Source organism: Megalopta genalis, chromosome 10 (assembly GCF_051020955.1).
Source record: "Megalopta genalis isolate 19385.01 chromosome 10, iyMegGena1_principal, whole genome shotgun sequence".
NCBI classification, from domain to species: Eukaryota; Metazoa; Arthropoda; class Insecta; order Hymenoptera; family Halictidae; genus Megalopta; species Megalopta genalis.
In genome coordinates this window covers 13,697,800-13,713,002 of record NC_135022.1, presented here as the reverse complement: position 1 = coordinate 13,713,002, position 15,203 = coordinate 13,697,800, and the positions used below count along the sequence as shown (strand labels likewise).

Below are 15,203 nucleotides of genomic sequence, written 5' to 3'. Positions count from 1 at the left end.
CGTCCACGAATTAAAAAATTAATAGAGCCATTTGACTTCCCACTCGAAATGCTAAAGTTAGTTTTTTTTTTTTATATCACGTGTCTACGAGATTTTTAACAATCTCAAATTTTAATTTCAGATAATGAAGACTGTATAATGCAAATTTCGTACGACACAAATTACATTAATAATTTATTTATACGAAAATCTTCGGTAAGAATTTCTTCCAACTCTTCACAAGACATACTACTTAAACTCATCAGATCTGGTGTAGAATCAATTGGAAAATATTTACTATGTTTGAACATGTGAAAAATGTAATGCTTCTCTCTAAATCATACATGTTGGCAAGTAAACATAATGAAAACTTATAATATAATATAATGAAGTTATATATAAAACTATTTTTTTTTTATATACATTTTTGTATCCAGAGACATAGAAATTGGGACGTCTATCCTTTGTCGGCACGTTCGGAGCAACAACGAAATTCGTGAAGCGTTCACCACTACTGGCTTTTGTCATTTATTAGAACGGCATTTTACAACTTGCATATTTTCATGGAAGAGAATCAAAGCGACCAAGTTTCAATAGAATCTTATTTTCATCGTCTCTAGTGAACCTCTAGCGAATAAAATCAAAATGATGACCGCATGATGATGGATAACCATGTGCGATTACAACGCACGAGCACGAGGCCTATAATAATTATAGAATGAAACCTGTAATTTGAACAAGCGTTATTACAACCAAGATTAAATCTTGCACGCTTACAATTAGCTTGCATCAATTAGCGTTCCATATTTGTAAGTATTTCATCTCATTAAAATTGCACGGAATAGTACCGCCAAAGAACGAATATGGAAACGAACTGAAATATATAAATAGAATAAATAAACAAATATTTCAGCGTTCAGTATTTCAGCTGTGTTCTACGAGTAAAAATAAGACAAGTAAAAATATATGCCGATGTGCATTATGTAAAAATAATTTGTTATATAAATTAACATAGTAAATTATTAATTCACGAACTGGGTATATTTAATGAAGCCCTTTTACATGAAGTTGGATTAATGAGAACTACTATTTAAAATAATACTATGTTCATGTTTGGACAGTTTTAACGTGGCTCCTTGAGAAATATATTTTTGTAAATATTACTCATTGTTATCCTTCATATGAATACCCTTCGAAATATCACTAACCAGTGGAATATCATTAACGTCAGTGATACGTATAACTCTTGCCTTGTCTTGTTGTACCTGAGAGTAGTACGTCACATCACTTAAAATAGTTTCAAAACACACGGTTTTAATATCTATTAAAACTTGCACATTTCTTACGTAATGCAATACATGAAGAATACATTTGTGTTGAAATTCATATAAATCTATAAACGTGGCCACAACCGGTGCATCTACTATAACGTCATTTATGCGAAGTTGGTCAATTCTAGAGCAGTTTGTTGTTTAACCAGTCAGCTGTGGCGTTTCCATTTCAAAGCGCGCACCTCGCGAGAATCAAGCGACGACGAGTATACCCGTCAAACACACAGAGTAAGTATTGCTGTTGAAATATTGGCTCGAAAATACGGTTTTATTTGATAAAATTAACAATTTTATTGCTAATATTTACTTATTCACTCAACATCAACATATACTGCATGCATAATAAACGGAAAAACGCAAGAAAAATCAAATATTTATGAAAGTTAAAAATTCAAATCGCTGCTGTAGAGTGGTATTCAGCAAAGCAAGGAACGATACATAATGGCACATTGCATGTCGAATACGATTGCATCGCGAATTATTCATACAATTATTCATATGTTTTATCTGTTTGTTTTATTCTGGTCTGGCCACAAAATATTTTAAGCATCTTGAAATTTCAGAATATGTTTTTGTTTTCACACAAATTACAATTTAAACAGCCAATGGTCACTGCTTCTTATGCGCGACGAGTATACTCGTCCATAACACGAAATACTGCCACTTCTCCGTGACGGATATACTCGTCGAACACAGCTAACTGGTTAAAAGGCACGCTGCAACAAATGAATAAACGTCAGCATATTTCTCTTATTATCATCGTATTATATATATATATATATATACTGCAATACTGCGACCTGGTTTTTTTTTAAATTATAGGCGGTCTACCAACATCGTATGTGTTATGTGATGATAAGAAGAGTAGTAATTTAAAGCCAAGAATAAGTTTCAATTTAAAATAAACATATATAATTATTGCAATCTATTATATATAATTATATATATTATTATATATATATGTTACCGTGAATGACCGAAATTGGAGAATATCGACTTTCACCGGTGAATGTCAACAGATACCAAATACGTCGGTGAAAGATCGAATGTTTCATTGCATTGTTGTACATTCGGACCCTCTCCGGTGTGTGTCGACAATCACAGATATGCTCTGGTGGAGGTCCAAAACAGAAGAGTTAAAAAACAAGTGACTGGCTCCCTCCCGCCAAATCCTTTGTTCTGCTCCGGAGTCAATCAACTTTGTCAGTCTTATGCAAGCTTTGATAACGCGAGCGACGTTTTCTTAATTTTTTTTTACGGAGAAGAAAATATAAATCTCCAACATGTTCAACATTCACCATTAGTGCATGGCGAATGTCAACATTTACCGGTGTAAGTCAGAAATAAGGGTATTTAGCAAATATTTCGGACATACACCAAGCGACTATGCGAATGTTGACATTCACCGGTGAAAATCGACATTCTCCAGATTTTGGTGTTTCACTGTAACATATATATTATATTATATACATTATTATATATTATATTATATATTATATATTATTATATATAATATATATAATATATGTTATATTATATATTATTATATATAATATATATATAATATATGTTATATTATATATTATTATATATAATATATATATAATATATGTTATATTATATATTATTATATATAATATATATAATATATATTATATTATATATAATAATATATAATTTCGGTGTTTCGGTGTTTCACTGTAACATATATATTATATTATATACATTATTATATATTATATTATATATTATTATATATAATATAATATATATTATATTATATATATTATATATTCTCTTATTATCTCTTATTATCGTCAGCACATATCTCTTAAGAAGCAGACGCTTCCCAAACGAGCGTTCACCGAACGCGTCACCGATAGATCTTCAGAGTCTGTGTCGTTGGTTCTCATGACCATTGATTGCAAAGAAACGCGACCTACCACCGCGGCGAAGATAATTGAAATTGTGCAAGCCAGCAGAACGACGCGCAACGACGCCGCAGTCCCCGTCGGTCTCTCCGTTGTCAGTTCATTTGTATACGGCTCTGCTTGCGTCTCTCTGTGTGCATGTGCGCGCGTGTTCTTTTTTTCTCAGCGGACGGCAATTATTCAAAGTCTCGATTTCGCTGTTCCTTGACGGCGATCCGCGCGTCACGCGGCCGAGCAAACTCTTCGCTCGGAATCGCAACGGTAACGCAACCACCACGCGTTTGCAACGCGTTACAACACGGCGCTGCACATCCAGCATAACCGTTAATTACACGCATTATGTAAAGACCTAACCAGTGCAAAGCCGACGGCCACGCGAACAACAGCGAATACGAAGGTATTCGTACATTGTATGTATGTATGTATGTATGCACGTAGAAGTTCGGCGACGAGCCGCGCCGGTTTCCGGTGAGCTTACTACGATTCCGCGATCAGCTTTCCCCTGCTCAAAAACGGTACTTCGCGTCGCGTCGTTACGAGTCACGCATGTTCACGGCAACGTCCTGTCAGAAAAGTGTCCTGTGTTTTTCGCAATCGCCGAACGTAACTCCCCGACCTCTCATGCGGCAAGCGGGGGACGGGCTGGAACGGACAACCGTCCTCATAGCCACCTTTCAGAGGCAACCGAACGGCTTTACTCGGTTGTTAGTGCGGTGCATCTTGCCGGCAGAAACGGGACAACATCGGTGTTTCGATCCAGATAATCGCCGTGTAACACCGGTAGTTGTGGGTTTTTTCTTCTTCTTTTTTTTTTAGAACTGCTCTGTTGTGCAACACCGCGTTAAGAGAGACTGTAATTCTTGGGACTAATGGAAGAAACGGTACGTGCGGTAGTTTCGTTGAGTTCTCTTTTTTTTTTCTTTCATTTGAAGAATTCAAATCTCTGGGAGATTCATTTGCTTTGCTATATACATTTAGGATATATATATATATATATATATACATTTAGGTAGTTAGCTCTATGCAAGTGTTGTAAGTACTTAACATTAAGATTATATATATATATATATATATATATATATACGTGTTTTAAGCCAAGGGTGGCTAAATTTTTTATCACTACGACTAGGGCGACCTGTTTTTTTTTTAAATTATAGGCGGTCTACCAACATCGTATGTGTTATGTGATGATAAGAAAAGTAGTAATTTAAAGCCAAGAATAAGTTTAAATTTGAAATAAACATATATAATTATAATATCAGACAGGAAGGCGGCTAGGAATAGTTGTGCGGTCAACCAGTTGACCGCGGTCGATGCTTCGGCCACTCCTGTTTTAAGGGATCATGCTCGGTCAGAAATTTAAAAAGAATCAATTTGTGGGTTTCGATTGTTTGTGAATGTGTATTACATTTCGAGAATATTATCTGAAAGTTTTATTTGAATCGGATGAAGCTTGTCGGAGATATAGTCGCTTAATTAATTAGGAGCTAGGACTTTAAGAACTCCTAAAGTTTACGGTACAGGCGAATATAATTGCTATATTTTAGGACTAGGAAATTTTCAGTTTGGCATGTAATTTAGTTTATTAGACCGAAAAAACGGAAACAAATTTTTTTAATCCAGAAACCACTAAGTGTAGTGAGAAAAGTGCCAGTATATCGGCGAAAACAATTAAACTACAGAAAGACATCACTGTGCCGCAAGATAATTCTGTGGAATATAGAATTATCAGTTTCCTTACAGTTTTCGCAACAATTTCAACGCTCGTGAAGTATAAAGTGTGTGACGGAAAAATAAAATTTCAAACCGACGATACACGTGGACTTCGATTTCAAATTGTTATGCTTCGCGAAACATTGCCGACCGCTGCACGCGAGAAGCAACGCACGAGGGTAATTATATTATATTATATAATTTTATATTATATTATATTAATACATTATATTATAATATATATTATATATATTATATTATATTATAATATATATAATATATATTATATTATATTAATATATTATATTATAATATATATATAGTATATATTATATTATAATATATATATAGTATATATTATATTATAATATATATAATATTAATATATTATATTATATCATATAATTATATTATAATCTTCGCAGTCAACAACAAATAAATGGTTTCGAGGCTAGTACCTCAGCAGAAGATGACCAATGTGGACCTGGAATCGATGATTCCATGCGAGTGAAAAATAAACATTTAAGTGTTAGCGTAAGTTGAAACTTTAAATGCGTTTTTCTCGAAACTGCATTTTCAATATCGATGGTCAGGATATCTTGAAAAATACAGTATCGATTTGGACGAAATTTTTGCAATCTTTGTTGCATTCGAAAAACTTGTTCTTGAACGGAGGATCTTTTTTTCTGTCGAGTACTTCGGTTTTTATAGCCTAAACACTAGCTATTTCTCATCAACAATCAAAACTTTCACTTTGTACGCCTGCCATCTTGTCAAAAATCGATATTTCGAAAAACCCTTCGCTCGAGGACAAATTCGGACTATCAACTGAAGAAATATTTTTCGTACATGATTTCAGATAACCGTGGATCGAGCGAAGCTGACCACTGCGAAGCACGAACATATATTTTTTTGGAAAGCCGACGGAAGAACTGCCATAACTTACACATTTCTGCTTAGTTTTAAATGATAAAAAAAGACACAATTAGTAATAAAAAGCGTGATTTTTCAAATAAAGAAACACTGACTGAAAAAGGTCTCAAAAGCATCGAGAAAAAAATTCCCAAAAATCACCACATTTTTAAACTCCTAGCTGAGCATGACTCCTTAAGAAAATACAAAATATATGAAAATGCGAAAATATTAGGCTTAACTAACAAAGTTCCAACACTGACTGGAAGATGCAATTTAAGTTTACGTAATTGTGTATATAAAATAATTCTTTGATTTATCGAAGAGAGAGCGGTGCCAAACTGTGCGTTCAATATCCTGTATAAGTTTGTCGAGTTCTGGCAAGTGCTTAGCAGGTTTTAGCACTTCGGCTGTCCCGTCAATCGCACGACACAAGCTTTTGTCAAACTGGAAAACTCACTTCTATTAGTGGACTTTTCCTAGTACCGGGCGGTACCTGGTATCGGCCATTAGCTGATCCGAGAGAACGGAAATGCGACGGAGTTGTTTCAACTGCCATAATATAGAACAGGATAATACAAACTACGCGCGGCATTGTGCCTCCATAGGTAGCAGCATTGAAATCAGTGCATTTACGCGGTAAATTATAACGCTATTTACACGGTACATTTTCCATGCACGATCTAAACTTACGCAGCCAGTAAATCTTTGTAGAGCTCTTGAATTAGTCCAAAAATATGGAAGTACTATTATAGACATCGATCCAAACATTCAAGGAACCTTGAAATTTTGAGAAAATTTAAGGAAACGTTGTAGCGAAAATCAGCAAATTTGTGAAAATTTAACGAAAGAAAATATTGCTAAAAAAATCATCCGAAGAAATATGCATTAACAATGAAAATGAAGCCGAACCTCCAAATATTTCAAGCTAAAAAGATAATGAGTTTGTGCTAATTAAAAAGGAATTGCTTTAAGTTACAGTAGCGATAGCGACATCGAATAAAATTCACTTTTGTTCTCTGAACTGTCATAATTATTGTTTTGTCAAGCTGTGTGAAATACTTACGTATTCCTAAAACTTATACCAGCTTTCATTTCCAATATTTTTTTCATTTGTACTCGCAGGCTTTATCGACACGATTTTCAATCGTAAAACAAATCCACGTGCTATTTGAGGTACGGTTGCATTCATAAAATGTTTGCAAACAGAAGACATCCGAGCAACGTTATTGTAGATTCTGCCAAGTGCTCTAAATTTATTTTTTGTTTTTACGTATGTGGTGATCATTTGAGATACCCGTTCCTAAATTAGGGACATTGCATATGAAACACGAATGCCATCTGTTCCATAAATCGTAACAATGAAAAAAATTAAGTAACCATTTTTTGTACAGCTAATTGTTACGTAACAGTACAATGATGCGCATAATTATAGACTCACAGTAACTTTTACATTCTTAGTGATATTTGAACAAAAACTTTACAAGTCGTCATATTTGTATATTTCTAGTATATTAGACATAATAAAAAATGGAAATATACAGATATAGATTTCCTTTCGCTTTATGTTCAAACATCAGTAAAAATGTACAAATTACTATGAATTTATAATTATTCACAGCACTGTAGGTGTCCTCCTTTAATTGAAACACTATTTTAAAAAGAACTTAACAAAATATTATACTTCTATATTGCTATATTAATATAGGCTTATATTTCTATATTGCTATAGGCTTATTATTCTATATTGCTATAGGCTTATTATTCTATATTGCTATAGGCTTATTATTCTATATTGCTATATTAATATATTGCTATATAATATATTGCTATATTAATACATTGCTATATAATATTGCTATATAATTTTGCTATATTAATATATTGCTATATAATTTTGCTATATTAATATATTGCTATATAATTTTGCTATATTAATATATTGCTATATAATATTGCTATATTAATATATTGCTATATAATATATTGCTATATAATATATTGCTATATAATATATTGCTATATTAATATATTGCTATATAATATATTGCTATATAATATATTGCTATATTAATATATTGCTATATAATTTTGCTATATTAATATATTGCTATATAATATTGCTATATAATATATTGCTATATAATATATTGCTATATAATATATTGCTATATTAATATATTGCTATATAATTTTGCTATATTAATATATTGCTATATAATATTGCTATATAATATATTGCTATATAATATATTGCTATATAATATTGCTATATTAATATAATAATAAAAAGTGGAAATATATAAATATGATGTTTTATTACATTTTCGTTCAGCTATGCACATCACTGTATTCGCGTGAGCGAAGTTATAAAGAATAATGTTCAAAAATATAGGTAGGTCTTTTACATCCACTTTCATATGCTCTATTATCTTTTATCGTATTACTTGTGCCTCCATTTCACGCAGGGGTCACGGTTGAACGGCGTTTCATAATAGGCATTTGTTTCCCTTATCTTCGCATGGATGCGATAAACCGAAAGAAAATTTGCAGTTTATTATCTCCCAAACTGCCTGCCTTTTTCCAGGTAACAACTCGTTTCTACCTCTACGACGAGCTCGACAAAGTCGACTTTTGGCCGGCTAGATCCGACGGATAGCCCGTCGCGCGGCGTGACCCCCGGCTCTTGACGGCTTCGGAACAGCTGACACGACCTTCCCCGTGACCTTGATGCTCACCTGTCAAGTGCCTCGCTCTAACATGGCTTACGGTAACGCGCTCCATTTCCCTACGCCGTATGTTCGCGCAAAAGAGAGTGGCGCTGACCTTCGCGCTCACCTTTCCGCGGCAGCCAAGGTGCGTTCGTTTCTCGATATGCGCTCGATGCACCGTTTCGCGCCGCGTTTTGCTTGCCTAATTGCCGGCTTCGCGGCTCGCGGGGATCGCGTGCCCCGCTAATGACTCACCGCCGACTGAAAGCTAAGGCCTCTCCTCTGGGCCTTCTCCCGCCGGATCGGAAACCTTGTTACGCATCGGGGGACAGGATTAATTGCCGGTCGACCCGGGTCCCGGCCGATTTGTCCGGCTCGGTTTTTGCTGGCCGGCGGAATAGGGTAGCAGCCGACCGAAGAGAAAGTGCGGAACTATCCGTTGCCGGCGAATATCTGATAACCTGTAAAATCCCGATCGCTTTCTCTGCTCTTCGATTAAGACTCGCAGAAATGGACCGTTGATTATTATTGGCGGAGCGGATCGGGTTCCGTGAAGCTTGATAGTTTCCTCGATATAATTGATCGATAAAAAAAGAACTGTGTCTATTGGAGTCGTTGCATGAGAACTGGAAGCTTCGTGTTGGCTCGGATGAACGAGATTCGCAGCGATAAACAGTTCAGTGAAACGGTATTTGTGAAATGGCAAATAGTAAATAGATATTTTATTTTCGATCGTGCACGTGTTTTGGAAAATAAAATATTTTATTCGTTGTCAAAAATAGCTGTTGCAAAACTTTGATTAAAATGATTTTGGTTACCTGCAACCATTATAAATTATGGAAATAGTTTTTAGTTACCAATAATTACAACACATAAAAGTTCATATTTTCTAATCATTTTGAAATTTAACGATGATTATCCTTTAGGCGTATGAAAATCAATTTTCTATGAAAAGTATTCTATTTTCTGTGCTGTATATTATTAAAATAAAAACTATTTTATTCTATGTTCTAGATTATCGAAATGAAATATTTATTTTCATGCTTTAGCTTTAGATTTCCAAAAAATTAATTATCTTGTTTAATGAAAATTTATATCCTATTCGAAATACTGTCTTATTTGAATTGCGAAGAGAACCTATTATTTCAAATAGAATTTCAAACATTTTTTCTATAAATATTAGTTTATAGTGTAAAATACGTCTTCCTGCCCTAACTACCGTAAAGCAACGCATTTTTAACAAAATAAAATTATGAATGTGACATTATTTGCTCAGTTAGAAACTAATTGGATCTAGAGTCTATTTAATCCCATAGTATAAACTTACTGTTTAATTATTTAATTACCAGGCAACGAGTTAAATTGCGTCTACTTATTTTTGCCATAAGTACATAAAATTCGCAATGTAATAATTACATCTAGAAAATTTTCTAATTGGAAATTTTATAAAGACATTTGAGACTTCGATGTTTCATATTACAATACTGTACTATCCACATCGTTTTTCAAGCGTTTCCTCAATTTTCCAGCCAATGTTGCCTGCCTAAGCGCCAACGTCCTGTGTCAGTGCCGTTATAAGAAGTAAATGCCAACGGACTCTCACTTTCAATTCATTTTTTCCTTCGACACTCTCTTACCACTGTTTCGATTTTTTTTTTATATACGTCAAGTGGTAAGGCACTTTCTTAAAATTCACTGCAACGACGCTCGGAACAAGTGAGTTTGTTCCACACACTGGAACACGTTATTGCATGTCATTGTAAAAATGTCTGCTCATAAAGTACCGAACGTTACTTGAATTTCTTGAACATGAGGTTCCATTAGGCCTGCACATCCTCCATTTAACAAGCTAAGCGCTACTATTACCGATAACATCCTCCTCGTGTTTCGATACTTCTCGGAACTATCGGCTACGTAGTATCGTTGATAGAATTCTGATATACCATCTAGTTTTGTATCGTTTTCTTTTGAGATTCACGTTAATCCTTTTAGTGTCAGACAAAAATGTTGTATCTAACAATTTTAATATCAAATTTGAATTATAATTTCTATTATTTTTAATTAAATTTTTATTATAAGTTTAAATTGTAATAGATTTCCAATAGAAAAATTGAATTTTTATTATAAATATGAATTGTAACAGATTTTAAATAGTAATTTAATATGAATTTTTATTACAAAATTTAAATTGTAATAGATTTTTAATACAAATTTTAAGCGAAGATAAACTGAGCCACGTTCATGTAATTTCGTAATGTTTGAGAAGAAAGTTATAAAAGCTTTATAAGAAGATAATAATTACAGAATGCATAAAGGAGTATATTAAGAAACAAAGCTTTATGTATTAAAAATATTAAGAAAATGAACTTTTCTCAAATTTAGCCAATGATGTTATAGCGTTGCTCGATGGAATAAGAGTTAAACGCGATGATCAGTGATTTGACATCAGTGATGATGACTCAGTGATTTCTAAATTAAGTATTTTTTCGAAATTTGTTGCCAAAGTATGCTTTTTTTTATTCTGTGAATTTTATCGGAATGCTTATTCATGTTTTAATAAAATCTAGAGCCGTAGAATTTTTGTGAAATCGTCTTTAGAATTGACGAACACTTTTCACGGTTAAGTTTGAACTTTCTGGTAATTTTTCTACACATTTTCACAACGCGATTGTTCTCGTTAATCGTAGTCTATATCAGATGTTTTGCCCAAAAGATAGACACAAGTCATGATTAAGAATTGTTGAATCGAATTAATTACGGTTTAATATAATCATGGTTAGCTGTCATATAAATTAGGCAAAATCGATGCAATTTGTTTATCGATATGGAAACTGTAAGGCTAAGATTCGTCATAGTAATTCCTCGATTGCAGATCTTTACGCAAATTACCATTTTCATACGTGATCTTACAGAAATTAGAATTAAAGGAGAAAGTTTTCTTCATCGAATAAAATTGTAAAAAGGAAATAAAAATGCCATTGGATCTTGTTGATTTGTACGTTTGCATTTTAAAAATCTGCACACGCCATAGAGATCACATCATAAAGATCCGCAGTCTAGCAATTACCTACTTTCTCAATTCCCTTACATTCCTCAGAACCTCTCAAAAATGATTGATTGGTGGAGCAAGTTCTAGTTAGCAAATTCTAAACATCGACTCAAATTCATGTAAACTTTCATGTTGGAAATAGTATTGTAGAGTTAGAAGTGAAAACCATTGCTGTTCTGAATTAATATACAGGGTGTCCATCAATAAGTAGTGTTTGAAATAACTGGTAAACAATTGACTTCGTGAAAAGAAGTGTCAAAAGTATATTGTTTTTTTTACGTAGAATACGTAAGACGAAAAGTCTTTTACTACATTTTTCAAGATCTATGTGATAGTTATTTACATTTTTTACGCTCTTTCGTTATGGCGAAACGAAAATAGAGCATCTGTTCCGTCCTTCAATGGAATCTTCGTGCTGTGTCTGCCTAACTTTCTCCGGGACGCGAATTACCTTTTTCTTTTATTCCTAAAAAAGACATTTTATTGACAGGGAATCTTCGGCTCAGCGAGAAAAATTAACAGTCCTTCAACGAGCGACGTGCAATCGACGAAAGGTCACGTTCGTTAGGCTTTCAATTTCGTAGAGCCATAGCCTTCTTATAGCCATAATACTGCGTGCTACGTCACTTTTACATCCCCTTCCATCGCGTCACTGGCCAATCAATTTCTAGTCTTCTGTCCACGAAACGGTGTAAAAGCTCGAAACCGATTCTTCTTTTGGTCATTGGTCATCTATTCGTCAGTCAGTCATTGTTTTGTCATTCGTCAGTCAGTGTCAGTTAAACTCAGTCATTCTCGCTCGGTCTCTAGTCCGCGACTCTGTTTCATCAGGTGCGCGCTGTCCATTTCAACTAAGTTCTGAATCGCAGTCAATCTGCTTTAGTCAATTTCAGCAGACTCCAGCTCACGCTAGTCTACTACACTCAACTCTACAACTTCAGCAGACTCCAGCTCATGCTAGTCTACTACACTCAATTCTTCAACTTCAGTAGACTCCAGCTCACGCTAGTCTACTACACTTAACTCTTCAACTTCAGTAGACTCTAGCTCATGCTAGTCTACTATTCAGTTAGTCAGTCAACTACAGTAGGCTCCAACTCACGCTAGTCTACTACACTCAACTCTTCAACTTCAGTAGACACCAGCTCACGCTAGTCTACTACACTCAACTCTTCAACTTCAGTAGACACCAGCTCACGCTAGTCTACTATTCAGTTAGTCAGTCAACTACAGTAGACTCCAACTCACGCTAGTCTACTACACTCAACTCTACAACTTCAGCAGACTCCAGCTCATGCTAGTCTACTACACTCAATTCTTCAACTTCAGTAGACTCCAGCTCACGCTAGTCTACTACACTTAACTCTTCAACTTCAGTAGACTCTAGCTCATGCTAGTCTACTATTCAGTTAGTCAGTCAACTACAGTAGGCTCCAACTCACGCTAGTCTACTACACTCAACTCTTCAACTTCAGTAGACACCAGCTCACGCTAGTCTACTATTCAGTTAGTCAGTCAACTACAGTAGACTCCAACTCACGCTAGTCTACTACACTCAACTCTACAACTTCAGTAGACTCCAACTCCCGCTAGTCTACTACACTCAACTCTTCAACTTCAGTAGACTCCAGCTCACGCTAGTTTACTCCACTCAACTTTTCAACTTCAGTAGACTCCAGCTCACACTAGTCTACTATTCAGTTAGTCAGTCAACTCAGCTTCAGTCAACTACAGTAGACTCCAGCTCACGCTAGTCTACTACTCAGATAGTTTTTCAACCTTCGACCATCGAATTGAGTGCTTTATAGTGCTTCAATTCATTCTTCAAAATTAAAACAGCTGTTCATCTTTAATTAGACGAACAGCGATACTAATCAATTCCGTCGCTTAGCGTAATCGACTTTACAACCCGAGAGATTTTGTAATCGCGGAGTTTTAGTATCGGGTGTACTCGCTGTGCACCCTAAAAAGCATGATTCTATTAAAAAAGTTTGAAATAACCTTCAATTGTTCTTGAAAAATTGGGTAAAAAAATTGGTTGTCTTGCATTAACGTATTCTATGGAAAAGAAAGGTAAAAAAGACATTTTACGCTTTTTTCATAAATTCAACCGTTTAGCAGTTATTTCACACGGCACTTAGTGATAGATACCCTGGAATATATCGTAATAATAATCTTGAACATTATGCACATGCACACACTCGCACACTACAGATTACGCGTATTTGGTGTACCAAGTGAGCGAGAAGTTAAAAGAAATTGAGCGTTTGCTTTTTTTTTAAATTATTTATTTCTTTATGTAGTTATTCTGTTAAAATGTTAATTACGAAATGCGATATTAATTCGCAACAGCAATCATTTTCACATCGATCTGTTCAAGAATTTCTAGAAAATTTAATGGAATAGAAATTTTAAAACATCCAACGTACCCGTCGCCGTCGAGTGTAATGGCAGTGTCGGCTAGGACTCGCAGTACAAGGCCAACAGTCGCCCTGTCGTGACAGTCGATGCCGAGCAGGCAGCTCTCTTCGGCATTCTGTCTTCCTGTGCATGACACAACGACCAGATACCTCGTCCTTCCTTGGTGCACTGATTCCAGTTTCACTGCCTAAAATCAGAACACGTCGATCCCTTCTTTAAAGCATTTCTTCCGATTCTTTCTTTCACACTAAATCTACCGATCGCTAAAAGTGATCGTCTAAAAGCGTCGCTTTGCAAGTGAAGACTGAATTCATACTTTCATAGTCTTCTCACCAATTCCATCGTAATGTATATTCGAATTAAAACATTTGTTCCGTTATTTTCTGTGAAAGCATTTTCGTCATTACGAAATAAAGAATCAAAAGTGGATTTATGCATATACGTAAACAACACGTCGAGAACATTGAAATAATAATATAATTGCTAAATCAATTAATGTCCAACTTATTTTCTCGAGAATGACGAATCCTGAATCTCAGCAATATACGCATACCCCTTATGCAATTTCAAAATAGTAATAATGGGCGATGTATCAAATCTAACATAAATATTATGGAGTCTCTTATATTATGCGAAGAAACAAAGTATCGCAACAAGTATTCATATCTCTAGATACAAAATGATTATATGAACAAACATATGAAAATGTTAGAAATACAAGGTTGTAGAATAATAATTTAGGTAATTAATAACATATATAATTATTTAGAAAATATTTCATATATTCTTTATTTATAATAAATAATAAACTATTTAAAACGAGAATGCCTAGAATAATTGATGTTCGTAAATTGTTTATTTAAAAAGTAAAGACTCTGTCCTATTTTAAATAATTTATGATTCAGCACAATTAGAGACTCGTGCAATGTGTTTTTGTTTTATATTTTTAATTTATTACCGATTTCTAATACAGTAATTAAAAAATAATTGACCAATGTATCAAGTCTTGTTAACATTTTTTGAAGGTAATTGTTTAATCACCTGCACGAATTTCAACATTGCACTGATCATGGAATTCCATTGCGTGAATCACACCTGTTAGTCAATAGACGCATTCCGGTTCTCCGGTTACTTTCGCAGAAATTAATTCAGCCAA

General features: G+C 34.3%; 1 protein-coding gene and 1 long non-coding RNA gene across 12 annotated transcripts in view; one reads left to right on the top strand and one right to left on the bottom strand.

The window, feature by feature from the left end:
* ssh (Protein phosphatase Slingshot) overlaps nt 1-15,203 on the bottom strand; it is a 176,091-nt gene that overhangs the window by 62,513 nt on the left and 98,375 nt on the right. For all 8 annotated transcript variants that reach the window (XM_033469994.2, XM_076524764.1, XM_076524768.1 and 5 more), the window contains one exon: nt 14,056-14,234. In XM_033469994.2, coding sequence (XP_033325885.2) covers nt 14,056-14,234 — 179 coding nt within the window. The remainder of the gene's footprint in view (nt 1-14,055; nt 14,235-15,203) is intronic.
* Nucleotides 3,595-5,989, top strand: LOC143260116 (uncharacterized). Of its 4 annotated transcripts, none has more exons than XR_013034205.1 (4): nt 3,595-4,122; nt 4,985-5,133; nt 5,380-5,488; nt 5,814-5,989. It is a non-coding gene; the product is annotated as an uncharacterized LOC143260116 (long non-coding RNA). The 4 variants fall into 4 exon arrangements; XR_013034204.1 differs by having other exon boundaries at nt 4,865-5,133; XR_013034203.1 differs by having other exon boundaries at nt 4,789-5,133.